Below are 20,248 nucleotides of genomic sequence, written 5' to 3'. Positions count from 1 at the left end.
TCTACTTCGCCGAGGTCGTTAGATGTAATCGATTTTGTCAAGTTTTGTGAAGTTTTTACGAGTGTAAGGAAATATTGATTTTTTTAAGATTTTGTGAAGAAGTAAACAAGTCAAATAAAACTAGTAATTAAATACTTACGTGAATATTTTTTTAATGAGTAACCAGCAATTTAATTAGATAGGGATAAATCTCTTTTTTTACAAAAATGTGTATGTTTTATAAAAAAAAAAATCTATTATTACTTAATTATTATTCACCAAGAAAATTACTTGTATAAAAATTACCTTTGTATATGTATTGTGTGCTTGGTATATTTAACAAATAGCTTAAATATTATTTAATAAAAAATGTCTTACTCCAAGATCCCATAACTGATTGTAGTAGGAATTTAGACGCATCCTATGCTAATAAAAACACTGAATTTACTTCATATAAAACACCACAATTTTCAAAAATACCGTTTGAAAACCGATCAACATGGTTTGGTACGGAACGAAAGTACTAGGCGCGCATACTTTGAGAAGAGGTTGTGGAAACCCAAGGGCGGCGCGGCGGAGCGCGGAAGGGCGTCTCGAGGCGGGCGCCCTCCGCCGTCACTATGCACTAAGTGGTAAGTGCAAGTTAACCGCTGGCGAGCCTGCAAGTCTCATCGATCGCATACACTTTCTTTACCCACGCACCTGGGTAAGGAACAGGGGGACCGTCTGGATCGCTAAGTACTTCGAAGAGATTTTAGGAGATCGGAATCTCGAAAATGATCTTTAACATTTTGGTAGTTAGGTGCGTTATTGTTAATTCACCAACGTTTCTTATACTTATGTAGACGTGCTTTATGTTTGTCTAATGTTGTAATTAAAAAGGAAATATAATAAACGTGCAATCTGTAGCTTTAAACTTGGTAACATTTACACATTTTATGTATTCTTATATACTTCAGTGAAAAGTTTTTTATAAAGTAACAGTACAAAGAAAATAAACAAAGTTTTGTTTAATTCGAAACATTCATTGTACGGAATGACTTATTCGCCTTTATGGCTCACTTTGGTGTCGTAACGTTTAATACTTTATGTTGTAAACCGAAATTTTTCTCTTTTATCGTTGTTTTCATGGTGGTTTCGCGTGTTTTCGACAACAAAACTGCCGGGAGGACTGTAATTGTTCCTACATAACATTTTTGTTGTAAAGCTTAAGTGTGGAAGATTAAAGAACCTTGATACTTTAATACTTTAATCCGTGGAAGCCTGATACTCACTTCTGTTATGAGCTAAACAAGTTTGGGGTAATAATTTTTATGAAGCAAAAGTTTCCCCAGTAAAGTCCAACGGCTAAAGATTGCCTTTTGTTACTTTTTGTGTTAGTAACTTAACATGACATGACATAACAAATTTTTAGGCATAGTTAACATATATTTATTATGAAACAAAACAAGGTTATCGGAATGAAATGTTCACAGAAATAATTCCCGATCGATACTTGAATATGAGTTCATATAAATATTTTGATTATTTCGAAAGATAAGATAATGACACCATAATAACTTCTGGGTACATTTAGCCCTAATTTTATTATTGCCCTTTATATCGATAAGGTTTATTAAGTTGTGTTCAGATCGATATAATACTCGTATAAGTATTAGAATGTTGATTATCGGGCGGTCCACTTTTATATTAATTTATCTTATCTGAGGATGACACTTTTTGGATAACGATACATTTGTTTTTCACACGTATGTATAGTAGATATTTTTAGGGATTATTGTTAGCTAGCTAAACAGGTAAGTTCTATATACTTCATGGAATATTATAAATAGTATTTTTCGATACGGATTTTTGTTTTTGTCTTGTAGATTTGTTTAAAACATTAGACACGTTTCTTTTTTGTTTTCTTACGGAAACAAATACTTTCGAAGATATAATGATTTGAAATGTCGCGTGACGTCACTTCTAGGTACGTTACGTTTTTGCTCCAACTTCTAAACTTTGATTCGTTTTATCTAAGTTTTGAGATTAATCAGTTGTTATAGAGAAAAATACATCTATCGCTACATATTCGTACGTTAAATACCTAGCAAAATTATGTAGTTACAGCAAAACTGTTGTCAGAACTCTGGGTACCTACTACCTACTGTAACGTGACCACCGTCCGCGTCGAGTCGTTCTTAATTAACGAAGGCTCGGACCAACTTCGACGAGCAAGGAAACTAGTTACAGTGCCAATTCAAAGTAATAAGTAATAGTTAGTTCATCAAAACTCATTAAGATGTTTAAGTTTTCCAATTTTGTAACTTAGATCTAATGGTGTTCAAAATACGACTCAAAAGACCAAAATCCATTTCGCTTTTCGTCACAGAGTATAGAGTGTGGAAGTTATGTAAGTAGAATTTATAATTATAAATTAATAGGAAATATTACCAACCGAACTTTTTAAAATTAATACTTTGACAGCCTCTTCGACTCAAAAGACCAAAATCCTTTTCACTTATCGTCGCAGATGATAGAGTGTAGAAATAATGTAGATAGATGGAACCGCAAATTAATAGGAAACATTATCATTGACCTTCTTAAATTAATACGTTGACAGCCCTTTGAAATATGTCCCTTTGCTCAGATCGCTTGAACACGATACCCGTGTCGCGACTGTTTCAGTGCAGTCCAAAGGACCGATTTATGTGTACCTGCCAAAATTTATAGCTCCGTGCCACCGCGGCACCGCGAAGTTTAAAACTCGAGTGTGGTGATAAAGTTGCGTATTTAGGTAATCTGTTTCAGCTGTATGAAAGCCATGTGATGTGACGAGGGGAAGGCTTGAACCGTTTCAGTGCAAGTGGTGTTCAGGGTAGGTCGTGCGGTCCCCCGCGGGGTGGGGGGAGGCCGTAGTAGGAATATCCTTCACCTCCCGCGCTAGGTCAGGGTTAACGGTACCCCCGAGCTCGGGTGACGGAGCCACCTTCGACCTTGGATGGGATGCGTGCGTTAATGCACTTTGTATAAAAAGTACCATCTCTACAATTAACAGAAAGGAATTTGAATCTAATTGCTTTAAAAATTAATATGATAATGTGATGATGATTGCAGTTATCGTCATTGAAATCTAGGTATTATCATGTGTGGTCATCACAAACAAAACTTAAGAAAGTGCGGATTCTCACTGTAGCTTTTACAGCGTTTGTATAAACCCAATAATAAAACAGCCAGCATCACAAGGAACCAATCTGTACAATCTGCCACATGCAGACATCCATGTAAGTAAATTACAGCCAACGTCATAAAAACAAAACGTCCGTGGACATGCGTAGCCAATTCCCGCGTTGCGAACAACCGTAGTGCGCAGCCAACATCCCGAACAACCTTATAACAATTGCTTTAGAGCAGATAATTCATTAACTTAACCGGCTACGTGGAAACGAAATATATGCATTCGGTAATAGTTCACAGAACGTCTTTATTAAGGTTCAAAATTGGTTTACGAACAGCGTTTCCTTCTAAGATTTCTCAGACGCAATTTTTAGCGTTAGTGCGAAGGGATATGGTTGAGATTTGCGTGAGGAGTTTGCTCGGGTGGTGGGTGGAAGTGGGTCGATACGAGCCGGGCGTCGGGCGCGCCGATCAATAGTGGAGAGGGGCGCTACCCCGGCGACGGACCGTGCATCGCCCGCCGCGTGCCGACACACTCGACAACAATACATTTCATATCTAAGAGCCTTACTTTGTCAACAGATAATGAGAGAACATCTTGTGAAATCTCATCTAACATGGCAGTCGAGGAGATATGAGGGAACGTTGAATATGTTCACATACTACATTGTTTCCTCGTTATGTGGGTATCAAGGACAGGGGCACGCAGAGGCACCTGTTTTCTTCTATTTTTAGCTTCTTCTGAGAAAGGAACAACGAAAACATTTACAAAGAAATATCCTTGCTTGTCTCTTTGAATAAACGATGTCACAGTACAGCAGAATGCTTAATGTTTTACGAGTATAAAAATAGATTACGTGCATCGATTTTTCTTTATCTAACCCGCTACAAAGTCAAATGATGACTAAAGGCAGGTATAATATTTTTGGTTGAGACAACATAACAGTACACACCACGGTTTTCTCAAAGTATACGTTACAGGGGATAGTTTTTACTATTCTTACTACTAGTTTTTTTACATTCCATTACTACGGGCGGTACGGGCAAGAAGCCGCTAGAGCTTGGACCCGTAGTACCACAAAAGAGGTTTGGCCTAATTAGGTACTAAACCTAATTGGCTGGTGGGTTGAAGATTGCAGTTCAAAGGTTCAGGTCTATCAAAAAGCGCTGCCCGATCTCTGTGAAATGTTTGGTTCCTTAATCGGCTCTTACCACACTCATTGGAAGAGCTAACAGAGGTGGAGTGATTTATATATGTACTAGCTCTGCCCGCGACTTCGTCCGTGTGGAATAGTGACTTTGGATGGTTTTCCCGTGGTCACAGCTCTTCTCCCGAAGGTGATAAATACGTTATGTTGAGTCGACCTGTTTGTAATTAGTAATACTTATAAAAATATTTAATGTACAGTTTTGACTTTCCTACGATTTTATTATATGTATAGAGTAGCGACCCGCCCCAGCTTCGCATGGGTGCAATGGTGATATATTATGCGTATATTATACATATAAACCTTCCTCTTGAATCACTCTATCTATTAAAAAAACCGCATCAAAATCCGTTGCGTAGTTTTAAAGATTTAAGCATACAAAGGGACAGAGAAAGCGACTTTGTTTTATACTATGTAGTGACTCTACTGTACAACGTAGCTTTTGCTACAGTACAACACAAGTATTCTGTTATCACAACAATGTATTGCATGAAATTGTTGGTTCGACGAGTCATTATGTAAAAATATGCGTGCAATCATGTCGTCTGCCCCAAGGGATGCGGTCAAGCCGAATTCGCAATGGTGAGTGTTTGTGTGCTCAGAGTAATTACTGTCTGCTCACCGTCTATCGTCCAATTATACAACCATGTACTGGTATTACCGAATCTGTGTGAATACTTTGCTTTGCTTACTTTCTACTTAGTCAATGTCACTATTTTTTGTGATTGAAAATGAATTGTTATCCCACTCGCCCAAGGCGAGAGAAGTCATTGGATGATTTTCCCCCTCAAAAAAAAACCTTTAATAAATCAATCTTTGTATGTTATATTGTACGAAATTCATACAATCCACTGATGAATGAATGAATGAATGTACTGCATTAAAAATATGTAGATAGAGGAGTCTGCCTATGGTTATGGTCACTATCATTTGAGATCTAAGAGGTTCGTTTAATTTATTTTGATACTTATATCAATCACTTAAAATATGTTCATAGTAGACAGTTTACTTAGACTGGCGAACAAGAAGTTTCCTACTTGTGAGTTGGTTGCGTGCTCTCATTTATTACTTAGCGAAGAATTGATTCACTAGGTAATACTGCATAAAAGAGATATCGATTTTTATAGCTACGGACTTAAAATAGACTACCTACTTAGGAGATAATGCGCCCTAATGTGTGGTAGTCAGCTCTAGTAGACTTCTGAATGTCATATCGGAAACAGTTACAAGTAGTACCTATGTTTTTATGTTCAGTTGTGCCTCCTTTTTCGAGGATACATGACGTTATATTATGTTTAGTTTAGCCTTTGCTGACCAAAAGCCGAGAAAGGTTTGAGCATCAATCATCACGCTTGCTCAATGCGAGTTGGAGATTTCAAACTTATAATTAGAAATTATAAGTCCAGTTATCCCCACGATGTTTTCCTTCAACGTTTGTCACTAGCGTCTAAATAATCTAAGAAAGTACATATGGCTAGAAAAAAATCACTTTGGTACTTGTCGTTGGTAGATTTCAAACCCAAATAAAATGTGGAACCAGAATAATTAGGCCATAGTGGCAGTATTCTCCAAAGATTCGGTGAACTGTCTTTGATCTCTAAGCTCTCTGCCAATCCCAACCATTTCTCAAAATCCTCCTGTTAAGAGTGAGAGAGATAGGCTTTTGTTCAGCCATGGATGTGTTTCGACTAATTGTAATGATGAAGTGTAATGCAAATGATTCTGTGATCCAGAAATGCATTAACGAAGTCCAGAATTAAACGTTTCTAAAGACAAAATAGTTTTACTTACCAACATTTAAAACTTTTTACAACAATATTAAATAAAATCCGATCTTAATTATCGTGAAAAGCGAACATTGTCCCTAAAATGTGAATACCCACGTAAAGCGGTTACCCACACGATGTATTTTCGCACACTTGTCAAATAGACCTTCTCTGTACCCAACCGGCTGTGGCCTTGGAAATTCCTACACAGCCGATTATAGCCTGACCTTTTACGTGAAAATAGAGATGAATGTCGATAGTCACTCTTCGTTATTTAATAATACAGCCGCCATTTTGAAAGCGAGAGTGACGATTTGTATTTGGAACGTTGCTGTGTTAGGTATACTAATTTTAAAAATGGAGGTCGTTTATTTTCGATCAGTTATTTATTTGAAAAGGTTTATTATTTTATTTGGACGGGATTATAATTAAATTATAGTAAGGGCTTAGGTAATTGCAAACTTCATGTTTGAGGATTTTGTAAACTAAATGCCCCAATGCTACTTATATAGCCGCGATTTGGAATTAAAGTGGTCTTTGGTCGGCAGTCACCGATCACAACCGCTGGATCTGTATTAATGAGACATTAATTCTACCCCACTAGCATAAGAAGATCAGTTGCTGTACATGATTTGTTACTGTATGAAATTATTAATTGACATAAATTACAGCAAAGCTGTTTAAAATCACGAAATAATACGCCCCCTTACCCAGGAAACTAGGATAGCGCATACAGAGCAATAGAGTTTCATTGGAACGTTAGAACGTAATTCGTAAACACATACCAACTTACTTCCTATATTTACTTGGAACCTTTCCTACCTAAAAACAACACCTGTATGCAAAACTGTACACCCATTTCACCGAAACAAAAATTCACGCTAATTTCTCAAATTCAAAAGCGACGATGTACTGAAATTACTTATCTCTCCCACAGAATTTTCCATGGAAAGAGGAAGAGGTCTATGTTATGATTCGGTTCAAGGGCGCTGCTCCCCACGACCTTCGCCAGGTTGTCTAGCTGAGGGGGCGTCCCACGCTGCATCTCCCGGCTCGTTGCGGAAAATATCTACAGCTGTCTATTTGTAGATACTTATAGAGGCTTAAATTTATAAGTAGTCAGATATATTATAGGAAGCTTTGATGGCTGTGTCGTTTGGATAGTGCAGTGGATATAAATTATACTCAATCCCAAACTTTATTTTAAACGTTGGCCCACACTAGGATTTTTTCCTGTGTCGTGGGTGCGTAACAAACATACAAACGGAATACACCTTGTACGCAGACTGGAAACAACTATTTATGGATCACTCAAACAGTTGTTTCGTGCGGGAATCGAGCCCGTTACACGTTGCGCGGCAGTCAGTTACCCAGCCACTGCACGGCACCAACCACGCAGTCAAAGTATTGTTAATGTTTTGTATGGAGTAAATAATTATGTCTGGGATTTACTAAAACTACTCAAGTAGTAACAGGTTAGTAGTAGTATACTACTTTTACTATATTCTGTCTACGTATTAGCAAAATGGGGGAGAATATAAAAGGATATTTTTAATTAAGCGGCTACATTTTAAAGAACATCCCTACCCTACCCTGGTCGTCTATTTTGTCCCACCATGTTGACTCATTATACAAGAGACGGATCAAAGGAAAGATTACCGGATTATGTGCCGTAGTCAGAATTTTGTACAAAGACCTATTTACATGATAGACAGAAAATTAGATGTATATATTAAAGTAACCATCCAGTGCCTCTGTTGTGCTTAATGAATCAGGTATATTATTGAAGTGTCGTAATTAGATAGATTTGATTTTTATTATTTACACTTTAAGATTATTTTTTGAGTAAATTTTGTGAGGAAACCTGGGCTTATAATTTCTATATAATTATAAGTTTGAAATCCCCAACTCGTATTGAGCAAGCGTTGTGATTAATGCTTAAATCTTCTGTGTATGTGAAGAGGCCTTTGGTCAGCAGTGGCCACTTACAGGCTATTGATGTATGTAATGGATGCGCGTCATAAATGTAAAGGGTCTTTAATATAGCAACAGAATCCAAAACGATCGACTTTAGAATTCCTAAAGCCAAAAGTTATTAATTGATCTGTATCGAATATTTTAAAAGACTGAGGTCTGGCTGCTAGTGATTAATGTTCAAACCTTCTATGTTTGTGAAAAGGCCTTTGGTCAGCAGTGGCCACTTACAGGCTGTTGATGTACATATGTTTTATGTGTGCATTATAGATATGAAGGGTCTTTATTAAAGTAATAGAACCCTATCGACTTCAGAATTTCTAAAGCTAAAACTTTACTTAATTGATATGTACAGTTTGTTAAAAGGCTGAGGACTGACTCTTGTTTAACGTATTAGGGGTATATTTCCGAATAAAACCCTCCGAACTCCGAAATCCTTTGTTTGATTCACAAAGTGGTGATCCAGGGATCACCTCGCCTTAAAATCCTCCTTTGCTTAAATATTTTATGAACTACGAAGTTGTGACTAGAAACTATTTTTTCTACATTAGGTGTGGTGGGTAACCTTGGTATGATAGAAAAACAAGCATGTATGTAATAAACATGAGAAAGCGCCTCTAATACATAAGTATACAGTATATTTATTACTCCCAATGAGGCACTGCTACTTCTATGGAATGGGAGCGGTATTACTCATCGTTAACGCGAATGCGGACAACGAAACGATCACAATTACTAAGTTTGTATTGTTTTATTTGTCTGTAGCTAGTAAAATTTTATTTTAAGATAGTATGATTATCTTTTGGTATAAATTAAGGTTGCAGTTTCAAAAAATATTTGTTACAACATACTAAGTGTGAGGGGTATACTTTATTGTCAAATAGCGACCCGCCCCTTTATACATATAAACCTACACCTTGAATCACTCTATCTCTATTAAAAAACCGCATCAAAATCCGTTGCGTAGCTTTAAAGATTTAAGCATAAAAAGGGACATAGGGACAGAGAAAGCGACTTGGTTTTATACTATGTAGTGATGAGAACATTTTACTGAAATGATTAGCTAATTTTTTATTTGTCTAGATTTGACTCCATTTTGAAAGTATCGTCTAATCAAGTGATATAGTGGTCACAGGTCGACCGCCGAGTAATTGACTGGACCATATTAAAATATTATAACTGACAAAATAAAAAAAGCTAAAACTAAAAGCCCTTCCTCTCTCCTACGAATTTTATATTTTGCTGTGCCCGACAGGGTCCATAATTGTGACTAAATACTGTATTTTCTAACACCTATGTACATTATGGATGCAATAAATACTTGAATACTTGAAATACTGGTCATTATTTATCCTCTGTTCTTCGTAGAATAAGATGTATTTCCATTGTCACTAACCTGGAAGTTGATGGTAGAAGTGACGATCTTCATGGACTCCGCGTAGTTCCTGAGCACGGAGTCGGTGCTGAGGCAGCTCTGGCGCCACTCGTACAGCTGTTCCAGGCGAGTCACGCAGCGCTCGCATATCTTCTTCGGCAAGAAGTCGTCCTTCGATATCTGCTGGTTTTATTTGAAAATTGTACAAGAATTAGATACGTAATAAGTATAAAGTAAAGTATAAGATATAAGTATAAGATAAATACTTTTAAGTTTAGTATATAAAATACTGGGAAATCGTAAATTGAGAACAATATTATGTGGATTAAATATTTTGTTTGGGAATCTGCAGTTAACTCCAGATTTTACAATGAACTAATTCGGAGTGATATTAGGTAAAGGTATATTATCCTACATTGATATAAACAAAAACGTTTTTACTGATTTGTTCACTCATAATTAACAGAATACATACCAATAAGTATACGTAATGTTACTTAATGACTATACTCAATACATCTTACATCATACACATCTCATTATTACATAATAACGAACCGAATAAAATCGTTCATTGAGCTGGATCAGGGATTGCAATTTATTAGGTCGGCGTGCCATTCAACTTTGACCTTTACGGCCAACACCTTAAAAGTCCTAGTTCCAAAAAGGGATTATGTTTGACACGTGACAGCTATTATGATCATCAGTCTCTTGTTATCTCTTATTTTCTCCATGATGTAGGGGATTCGCAATGAGCCGGTGGTTTGACCTACTTATGAGGTTCGAGCCGGTAAGCTACGTTTGTGTGGGGTCAATGATCTGAGCAACGCGGTCTTACGAATGCGTTATTGAAGAAAAATATACTGATCGATTCTTTTATTAATGAGAGTTATTGAAGTGAAGAGTTTTGTAACTTACTTTAGGGAATTATTTTTGGAATATTTTTCAGATTGTGCACACAATGTGACATGGTTCTGTTAAAAGTATTATATTTGTAGTATTACTCAGATAAATGATGTTATTAAGTGGTAGTATGGATGTAAGCATCATATTCAAAACAAGACCCAATTAAAAATATAAAATCGTAGCCGCGTAAATAGATCATTAATCATCCCGCCAAATATATCAATAGCTACGATAAATATTTGTTTACTTCTTATCGTAAACTTATTTTTGGAAAATTTTCCTCATTGTAAACCAAAAAAAAATACTCAACAGGTATTGTGGTATTTCGGTTTTCCTTGTTGTGTTCGGTTTGTAGCGCATCGTAGCGCGCAGGCGTCTACGAAGCTACGGCCGCCCGCTACGTCTACGTAGCAGCATTATTGCACTTCTAACTACAAAGCCACTGTTTACGTTGCACTTCACCAAGGAACCGTCAATTACGTCATCAAATTAACAGTTATTTATGTAACTAGTATGTAATTATCACATTTCTAACAATATTACACGTCACTGGATTGTCAAGGACACAAGTTTAAGTGTATGCGGTAATACAAAGAGCTTACTCACCATAGTGGGCAGGCAGGTCCTGAGCTTGAACAGGATCTGCCGTTGTTCCGACTCCTTATCGAAGATATGGAGTCTGGGCCCACTCTTCAGGGAGCACAACCGACATAGGTCGGTGAACGCCGTGAAGTTGAGGTCCTCGGGCTCGGTCATGGCGAAGCACCTGATGAGGAGGTCAAGGAGGCAGGAGTTGTCCATGTATACGGCGGTGGTTCTCGGGTGGCGGGAGACAGGGTCAACGTCGCATGTCGCGGGTGCAGGCGTCGGGGAGGCGTCGCTCCGCCGCTGCGTCCGGGGGGCACTGGGGCCCGGCGGCGCGCGGCCCCTACACCCGGCGGCCTCCACTCCCCCCTCGGCGCCGCACGCAGCCCCGCCGTCTTCCCCGCGTTGCCTCCCTGCCCCCTCGCTCCCCCCCGGGGTGGCGTCCTCGGAAAACGCCAGTTTTCCCATTTACTATCTCAGAATGCCTGTTTATCGATATGCAATTGATTTCATTGTTTGTTTGCCTTGAACATTTCTTGGTATTGTCAAACTTTGGGGGTTTTTGTTATATGTAATGCTATTGATGATCATGTACACTTAGAGAATCGAATTTATTATTATGTGTAAAAAATAGTTAATGATAAATAATTAATATGTGACTTAACTACGTGAAAAATGTCCATCGTACAGTTTACATTACATGTTACATAAATAACGATATACTTGCCCACAAATATTATCTTCAACAACAGCCCATCACAACACAACAAACAACAAAAGCCTATACACAACCTTATTACATTTATGAACCATAAATACTTTAAATTAAAGACACACCAAAATATCTTGACACGCGGCTAAACATGGAATTAAACATCGTTCTAAAGACAACAAACAAATGCACATTTGTCATAGCAAGCAGCGCTTTATGAAGGATCAAGTTAGGCTGGTAACTTGGAAACCCGACGGCTTTAGACGACCTTCTATTGTAATGTCAAATGACCTGTCATTGTGAAACTTTTATACAATAACAAAGATAAACGTAATTATTAAAGAGGAAACAAACTGATTGTTATGTCTACATGTACTTCAGATTCTGATGCTGAATACCATGCGTACTCCGAACGCACCCTGGCCATCATCAAACCGGAGGCTTATGAAGACGCTGAAGATATAGAAAATGCTATTATCAATAATGGATTCTGTATTCTTGCGGTTAGTACCTGTACCTAATGGTATTTTCTAACCTATGGAGTTTCTTGCTCATTCTTCTCCATAGGAATCTACACTTTGGAACGAGTAAATGGTTTCACTAGAAGACTGACCTGAATATATTGTTTGAAACACAAAAGTGGCTTCCTAGTCTAATTAAAATAAATTATTATAACTAACTTTGAACTCACTCAAAGTGCGTTTAGAAGTTGCCGAGATTGTTGGTTGTAAGAATAATCTCAGCCATAAAGGAGCGCGAATAGAGACTTACGGCGCGTTCCAATAAACTACCGATCGGTAAATTTGCTTACGAGCCGTAGAATTTTGACATAAGCTCCATACAAAATGTGTCAAAATTCTACGGCTCGTAGACATCTACCGATTCGTAGTTTATTGGAATGCGCCGTTAGAGAGTTTAGAATTCACAATTACAGAATTGCCTACACATCCTAACCCCCAAAAGGCCGGCAACGCACTTGTAACGCCTCTAGTGTTTCGGGTGTCCATGGGCGGCGGCGATTGCGTACCATCAGGTGACCCGTCTGCTCGTTTACCGGCTTATACCATAAAAAATATACAAATCAATATTGTTTATTGTTAATATCTACGTTTAACGATTGGAGTTTTATCATACCATTAGTCACGGTGCTCCATTTCCACGACAATATGAAACATAATGTCACACGCACGTGTTACTGTGCCTAATGACTACACCATATTTATTTTGTATGTAGGACAGATATACAAATGTACCTACATATTAATGTACGATGTACAAATCTGACCGACTTGACAAATTTTGGTCTTTTGTTGAATTATTTGTGGAAGTCCAGGGAAGGTTTAAGAGGCGAGAAAAAATGTTGGAGGCGGTACGAAGGTTGCCGGGCCAGCTAGTATACATACTAGTTGGCCACATACATAAATTAATATTCATTTTATCACATTAATTTAACAAATATTAAGTACAAGTTAATGTGATAAAATGTCTTTCTCTATTTTAATTAAAAAAAAACTTTTTGACTATCGCGCTTGGCTGGCCACAAGCTCGACTGCGAAGCGAAGAGTCTCAGGATTTATTTCCTGATCGGAAAACGTACTGTTGAATTCAGATTCAGGAATTTCTGTCTTTTATTAATGAAAAGTCTTGAAAAACTAGTTTTTAACAAAATTAAGTATAATAAGATTATTTTATAGAGTAGCTTAGCTTCCAAGATAATAATTATCTACGGCAACTAGGCAAGATGATCGCTAATATGTTATTATTAATAGGCCACGTCAGAGCGCTGCCCATCCCCATAAATTCATGGGGACAACGCGACACCCACCGGCAGAGGTGGGGGAGCTTCATTATGGGCGCGCACACACTACCGACTGTTAACAGGAAAATATTTATTTTGTCGCAAAAGTATGATTCATACTAAAAGATAAATCTTATTTCTAAATGTTCGTTCCTTAAACGTTAATATGACTTGATTTCTCGTAGTATATACCTAAGTGTTTTAGTTTGATATTGTTTTATTTTGCCTTTGTACCTATTTCTATACATATACATATATTGAATTTATTAGTTTGCAATAAAGCCTGTTGCATTATATTTTCTAGCCAATAAGACATAAGAGCTATGTTATGTTAAGACTTAGGTAGGTACTAGATGTCCTTTACTCTTATAATATAAAGCAGAGCCACATTTTGTTCGAGATTAATTAAATAAAAAGTAGAAATCGTAAAGATTTTAATGCTTCGTAGTCGACAGTCTGCGGTTGCCCTTATCTTCCGTTCCGTTGTTTAGTCTTTATTCTTCATGTAGTCACTTTGTTCTAGTAAAGATTATCCGCATGATTAAACATCAAAGGACTTAGATATTATCTGCAATATTAAATCTTATTTTTATTTTGTACTTGCAGAAAATGCATCCTATACTCTTTAAAAAAATAAGACCGTCTAGCTAAGTAGCATCACAAACGGGGTTATTTTTATAATGTAAGCAAGTACTTAAATAGGTAATAAGTTCACCACCACCACATCGGATTTACAACATAAATTGTGAAAAGTGGGTGTATATTAGACAGTGGCATTAAGTGCCATAATGTTGTGCACCTTTACCTACCCCTTCGGGGATAAAAAAGGCGTGACAATACCTAAATAGGTAATGAATAGTGAGGTGTTCGTGTCCATGGGCGGCACTGATTGCTTACCGGCTGCAGTCATCGGCATGTCGACTCGTTCACCCATATTCCATTAAAAAGTTAGTGTTCCTTTTTTAACTTTTCCCAACACTAAATATTTTGTCCCTTATTTCATATGTATCCAACTACAACTTGCAATAGTCACGAGATTATTGTTATAAAATATTGATTTCCTCTGGTCACGGTCGGTAGTGTCTTTCAGTGTAACCCTAAAATATTCACGAGCAGAAATAATAAAATAACAGAGCACGTCAATTACAATAGAGGAGAGTGACCATCCCCTTGTGTCCGAGGTCGACGCGTGCCCGGCGTTGTAAGGGTTGCTGTATGTGTGTTCGTAAGTTGCATGCAAATCTCAAATTGAATTTATTCGCGAGTTTTCAAGTGGGGACTCTTGATTTTTAACTCGATTTGGCTGATGTTGGGTTGAAATGTGCACTGTGTATGGTATGATCGTAAAATGTTGGGTATATTGGTATGAAATGTGACGACTCATAGGAAATGTTTCTAGTATTCCAATTTTACTTTTGTTATTTACTGCTATAATTACTTGCTCAATTCCCGCATGGAGCTCTCGCTCTTTGTGTGATCCATAAATTGATGTTTCGGGCCTGAGTGTGATGTGTATGAGAATTAGTATGTTTGATTGACGCAAGAGAAAATCGTAGTGTGGGGCAACGTTTTGCTCTTTTTTTAATAAAATACGTATTTTTTTAATGTAAATCATTAAAAAAATTGGTTACTTTTTAGTATATAGACATTTTTTAAAAAAACTATTTTATCGTCTATTGTTAATAGTCCAGTCATTTGGTAGTTTTACCTGGAATGTTTTCCGGGAGTTTTGAAAATTGGTGAATTTATAGATTTGGGTATGCTCTTTTCGAATTTCAACTTTGCCACCTCGTACAACCGCCGCTCGCGCCGCCATATTGAAAAAATGGCGCCTAAAAACGGTTTTTTATTAATATCTCCGTTCCGACGCATTTTACGAAAAAAAAATTATCTACAAAATTAAACTAGAAAAAATTTCCTACAATTTATGTATTGATAACTTTTTCATAAAATCAATAGTTTTTGGCGTACGAGCGCCGCAAAGTATTATTCATCTGCACCACCACGTGTACAAACAATGTGTGTTGTGCAGCAACGACTGTCGCAACCGAGGGCTGGGCTCGCTGTCATTGCAGAGGTAAATCCCCTGTTTGAGGAGTGGCTAGAGAGGAGCCATGGCGTCCTCACCTACCGCTTGACGCAGGTGCTTACCGGACACAGGAGTTTCGGTAGGATCCTGTTTTTGATTGGGCAGGAGGAAACGCCCGGGTGTCATCACTGCGAAGACCGCCCGGAGGACACGGTGGAACATATAACATCAGAAACAGGAACCTACCGAACCTACACACATTGTTTCTACACGTGGTGGTGCAGATGAATAATACTTTGCGGCGCTCGTACGCCAAAAACTATTGATTTTATGAAAAAGTTATCAATACATAAATTGTAGGAATTTTTTTCTAGTTTAATTTTGTAGATAAATATTTTTTCGTAAAATGCGTCGGAACGGAGATATTAATAAAAAACCGTTTACAAACAATGTGTGTTGTACAAACATTGTTTGTACGTAAGTTTCGGTAGGTTCCTCTTTCTGATGTTATATGTGTTATGTTATATGTTCCACCGTGTCCTCCGGGCGGTCTTCGTAGTGATGACACCCGGGCGTTTCCTCGCGCCCAATCAAAAACAGGTTCCTACCGAAACTCCTGTGTCCGGTAAGCACCTGCGTCAGGCGGTAGGTGAGGACGCCATGACGCCTCTCTAGCCACTCCTCAAACAGGGGACTTACCTCTGCAATGACAGCGAGCCCAGCCCTCGGTTGCGACAGTCGTTGCTGCACAACACACATTGTTTGTACACGTGGTGGTGCAGATGAATAATACTTTGCGGCGCTCGTACGCCAAAAACTATTGATTTTATGAAAAAGTTATCAATAGATAAATTGTAGGGAATTTTTTTCTAGTTTAATTTTGTAGATAATTTTTTTTTCGTAAAATGTGTCGGAACGGAGATATTAATAAAAAACCGTTTTTAGGCGCCATTTTTTCAATATGGCGGCGCGAGCGGCGGTTGTACGAGGTGGCAAAGTTGAAATTCGAAAAGAGCATACCCAAATCTATAAATTCACCAATTTTCAAAACGCCCGGAAAACATTCCAGGTAACCCCCTTTTTATCTACCAAATGACTGGACTATAAAGCGGTCTTCTCATCTTTTGATTTCTTTTCAATATCATATTTCGGAGATACAATGTAGTTCATCGAGCTTTATATTTTGCAGTCTTACGAGGTACGGGGTACATCTATCCCCTTTTGTCCGAAACTAGTCGCGTGCCGCGGGCACTGCAAGGGTTGTGTGTGTGATATGCAAAACTCATATCGACATTAGCGGACTTTGAAGAGGGTTGCTTCATTATTCCACGTCACATGCAACCCCTTGTTAGGTGATAGGGATGGCTCGGTGCAGAGTTTTAAGATTTGTTATGAGTACGTATTTTGAGATGATTATTGTTTCTTGTTAAGATTAGAATAGATAACGTAATGTTTCTGTAACAGGTGTTGTTTGTAAATTATGTGAATTTATTGCATTCATTTGATAGTTTTCAGATTGCATAGTGAAAAATACATAAAATTGGTTGTGTTAGGGTAATTGTATTTTAGCTTCCTCTGATAGGTGACTCATGAAAAATGTTAATAAATATTATTACTTACTAAAGTATCCATTACTTTAGCAAGTAATCGGATTTATAATTTTAGATAAACCGAACTGTCAATATTTAAAAATATAGGTTACCTTAAATCAAACAAAATCTTAATATTTTTTACTTTCCTTTAATATTTTCTATAATGACTGAGTGCTTGGCAACCCTACGTCTGTAGCAGATCTTCGAGCCCCAGCTCTCGTGTCGGTCACCGATGGTATCTATGGAGGCCGTAGAAAAAAACTAATTACGACTCCCCATTCACATTTGAGGGGAACTCTCTTCGCTATCACACATGATAGTAATTGCTATTTGCATACGTTCTTCGAATAATTAATGCATACCCTAAAGGTATTCACATTTTGTTAAGGTTTTTGCATACTGTAAGAAATCTTACATCGTAACTACACAAAAAATTAATTGCTTATACGGCACAATTTTACAATTCAATATTTAATGTAATTTTACAATTCAATATTTAATGTACCGAAAAACGGTAATGCCTATTTCAAACTGCAACTACTAAATGAATGCCTGTTATAATAAGTATTACTACAGACAGCGATCAGTTACAGTTTTATTATCTTCCGTAATTGCACCCCTGCTGCTTAACGATAAGCTTTGCGTAGCAACGCTACGACGCGTCGTAGAGGTGTTGCTACGCGCTACGATGTCTACGGAAACGTTCATAATCTTATTTCTGTCAGACAAAATACAGTCTACTCTATCGTTAATTCAATAATCCGAAAACTCTCTTTAAAATCATCACGAGGTCCAAAAAACATCTCTTTATATTTCGAACTAACTCATATTTTTATACAATTGGTAATTCGAACGAAAAAAATCATTGCTGGTTACGTAGCAATGATTTTTTTGTTCGAATGACTCGTTAATTCGAACTTATCGACATCAAAATCTTGATAATCCGAAGTTGCAAAAAAATAAAATAAAAATAAACTAACTAGTAATAAGTACAAAGTATTTTAAGAGTCCCTTGAATATCGAATTATCGACAGTCCACTGTACTATTAAACTGTTGATTTGGCTATGACATACATTATATCGCGCATTTATAGACCATTAAAAATGATATTGTCAAGTTTATTGTTTAAGCCATAAATTAGCGATAATATGTACCTACATAGATAGGTACTTATCTTCACAATAAAGTGACGAGTCACTCTAGTTGTCGTAGGTACTTGTAATAGCTCGTTATGATGGATATTAGGTAGGTACTATTAATTATTATCATATTGTAAGATCTACTATACAACTTGTACCTATTTAGCTTCAGCAAAACATTGCTAATGATGATAATTTATAATTAACAATGGAGATAGATAGATCTCCCTGCTATTAAAATGATGCCACGTTTCAGAATTAATACACAGAGTAACAAAACTTATAATGCCAATTAAATAAACTATGTACAATTTGTGCCTTATCGAAATGGCAAAACATAATATCCTTACTTTCTTCTCAGAAACGCCACGTGCGCTTAACCCCTGAACAAGCAGCCGAGCTGTACAGGGGTCACTATGGCACCCATCACTTTCCACACCTAGTGGCCCACATGTCAAGCGGACCTATCATCGCGCTCGTCCTCACGGCCAAGAATGGGATACAGAAGTGGAAGACGCTTATGGGACCAGCCATGTTGGTATTAGAATCAAATCAAATCACTTTAATGCATCCATAGTGTGCACACTGGAGTGTGGTCAACAATTTGATACAGTAATATGTTCCAACTATTATTAGAATCTCTTGATTATCTAGATATCTGTTAAAAATCTTTGATAATAAACAATTCTCATAACGAAACATCCCTGTTGATCCCCCGAGGAGCAGGTAGAGTTGCACATTTCATATTATCAAGTTATGTTATGGAGTCCCATGTCCATAACAGGCTATACGCCGGATACCATTACAGACTACAGACTGCATGCTGAAACTGCACAGATTGAAGAAAGCTCAATAATACTTTGCTCAACCCGAAAATCGAAGCCGAGACTGCTTGCTCAACACTTACGACTACTTTATTAACGTAAAATACCTATCACACCTTAGTACGAGTACGTTAAACTTGGTCGTTGAAATTGGTTGGTTCATTCGCGCCGGCCAATCAGAACGCCGAAAGCGCTCTCGTTTTGTATTCGTTCAACGTAAAGCAAACTCGTATTAAGGGAACTGAATTAAGTAAATATGTATTACAAATACATTCTTTTTTTTTCAGGGTACTAGAAGCGCAAGCCTACTGGCCGGATAGCTTGCGGGCGTGCTATGGCCGACGGACTAAGTACGGCGACTACTTCAACGGACTGCACGGCAGTGAAAACCTTGCCGAGGCTCTGCGAGAGATACATTTCTTCTTTCCTAACAGTTAGTTACTTCCCAACGTATTAACTAAAGAGCTGATTGTCACGCGGATGTTCTAAGAGCCTACAAACGGATTACACATATAACAGAGACTAGGCAGGCACTGATCTCCGATAGACTCAAACCTTTGATATAGACATTTCCAATTCGGCTACTAAACGTGGAGATTATGGTGAGATTCAAGTCATCATCATCAGTCTGTTCTCGTCCACTGCTGGGCATAGGCCTCTCCAATGGCACGCCACTGAGCTCGATCTTCAGCTCTACGCATCCAACCACTACCAGCCATCTTGCGGATATCGTCACTCCACCTAGCTGGAGGGCACCCTACACGTCGAGGTCTCCACGCTAGAACACCTTTACCCCAACAGTCATCAGTTCTTCGACAAATGTGACCGGCCCATAAATGTCGGTAACTTAAGTCAAGGCCTATCGCTTTATTCAACTAACATTTCCTCTCCTCATTTCACAGTGGTCGTCGGTCCAATCCTCCGACATTGGCAAGTAAACGACTACATACAAAGACATTTGACTCCTACCTTACTGCCTGCTTTAACGGCATTGGCCCACGAACGTCCAGCGGAACCCATACTATGGCTCGCTGATCATCTTAAGAGACACAACCCTAATGAGCCAGAATTAGCACCACAACCTTCAGAGCAGAGGGAAGACGCAAGGTGCCATACTCCTAAACCTTCTGAAGAATCACTTGTCAAGTAGCCTTTTTTATTTTCAAAGGTAATAAACGATTTTTTTTTTTGGTATGTCTACTTA

General features: G+C 37.9%; 2 protein-coding genes across 10 annotated transcripts in view; one reads left to right on the top strand and one right to left on the bottom strand.

Moving 5' to 3' along the window:
* Positions 1 to 11,280, bottom strand: part of LOC118265604 (uncharacterized) — a 17,493-nt gene extending 6,213 nt beyond the window's left edge. For 7 of the 9 annotated variants that reach the window (XM_050705893.1, XM_050705900.1, XM_050705897.1 and 4 more), the window contains exons 1-2: positions 10,971 to 11,280; positions 9,480 to 9,641 (exon numbers count right to left, since the gene is read on the bottom strand). In XM_050705893.1, coding sequence (XP_050561850.1) covers positions 9,480 to 9,641; positions 10,971 to 11,165 — 357 coding nt within the window. In that variant the 5' untranslated portion in view covers positions 11,166 to 11,280. Of the gene's footprint in view, positions 1 to 357; positions 578 to 9,479; positions 9,642 to 10,970 lie in introns of those variants that run through there. The other 2 variants (XM_050705894.1, XM_050705901.1) reach the window with 2 other exon arrangements.
* A 629-nt stretch (positions 11,281 to 11,909) lies between these two features.
* Positions 11,910 to 20,233, top strand: LOC118265436 (nucleoside diphosphate kinase homolog 5). Its single transcript, XM_035578292.2, has 4 exons — positions 11,910 to 12,164; positions 18,582 to 18,754; positions 19,332 to 19,477; positions 19,947 to 20,233. Exons 1-4 carry the CDS (start codon positions 12,024 to 12,026, stop codon positions 20,192 to 20,194), a joined length of 708 nt encoding a protein of 235 aa, XP_035434185.1. The 5' UTR covers positions 11,910 to 12,023; the 3' UTR covers positions 20,195 to 20,233.
* The last annotated feature ends 15 nt before the right edge of the window (positions 20,234 to 20,248 follow it).

The sequence above is a fragment of the Spodoptera frugiperda genome, chromosome 28, assembly GCF_023101765.2.
Source record: "Spodoptera frugiperda isolate SF20-4 chromosome 28, AGI-APGP_CSIRO_Sfru_2.0, whole genome shotgun sequence".
Lineage (NCBI taxonomy): Eukaryota > Metazoa > Arthropoda > Insecta > Lepidoptera > Noctuidae > Spodoptera > Spodoptera frugiperda.
This window is presented reverse-complemented; position numbering and strand designations above follow the sequence as displayed.

What these genes read in the sequence shown, in the direction of transcription:
- LOC118265436 (XM_035578292.2), top strand. Translation starts at nt 12,024, where the DNA reads ATGTCTACATGTACTTCAGATTCTGATGCTGAATACCATGCGTACTCC. An exon ending in ACGCTTATGGGACCAGCCAT is followed by an intron (nt 18,755 to 19,331) that starts GTTGGTATTAGA and finishes TTTTTTTTTCAG; the next exon opens with GGTACTAGAAGCGCAAGCCT. An exon ending in ACATTTCTTCTTTCCTAACA is followed by an intron (nt 19,478 to 19,946) that starts GTTAGTTACTTC and finishes CTCATTTCACAG; the next exon opens with TGGTCGTCGGTCCAATCCTC.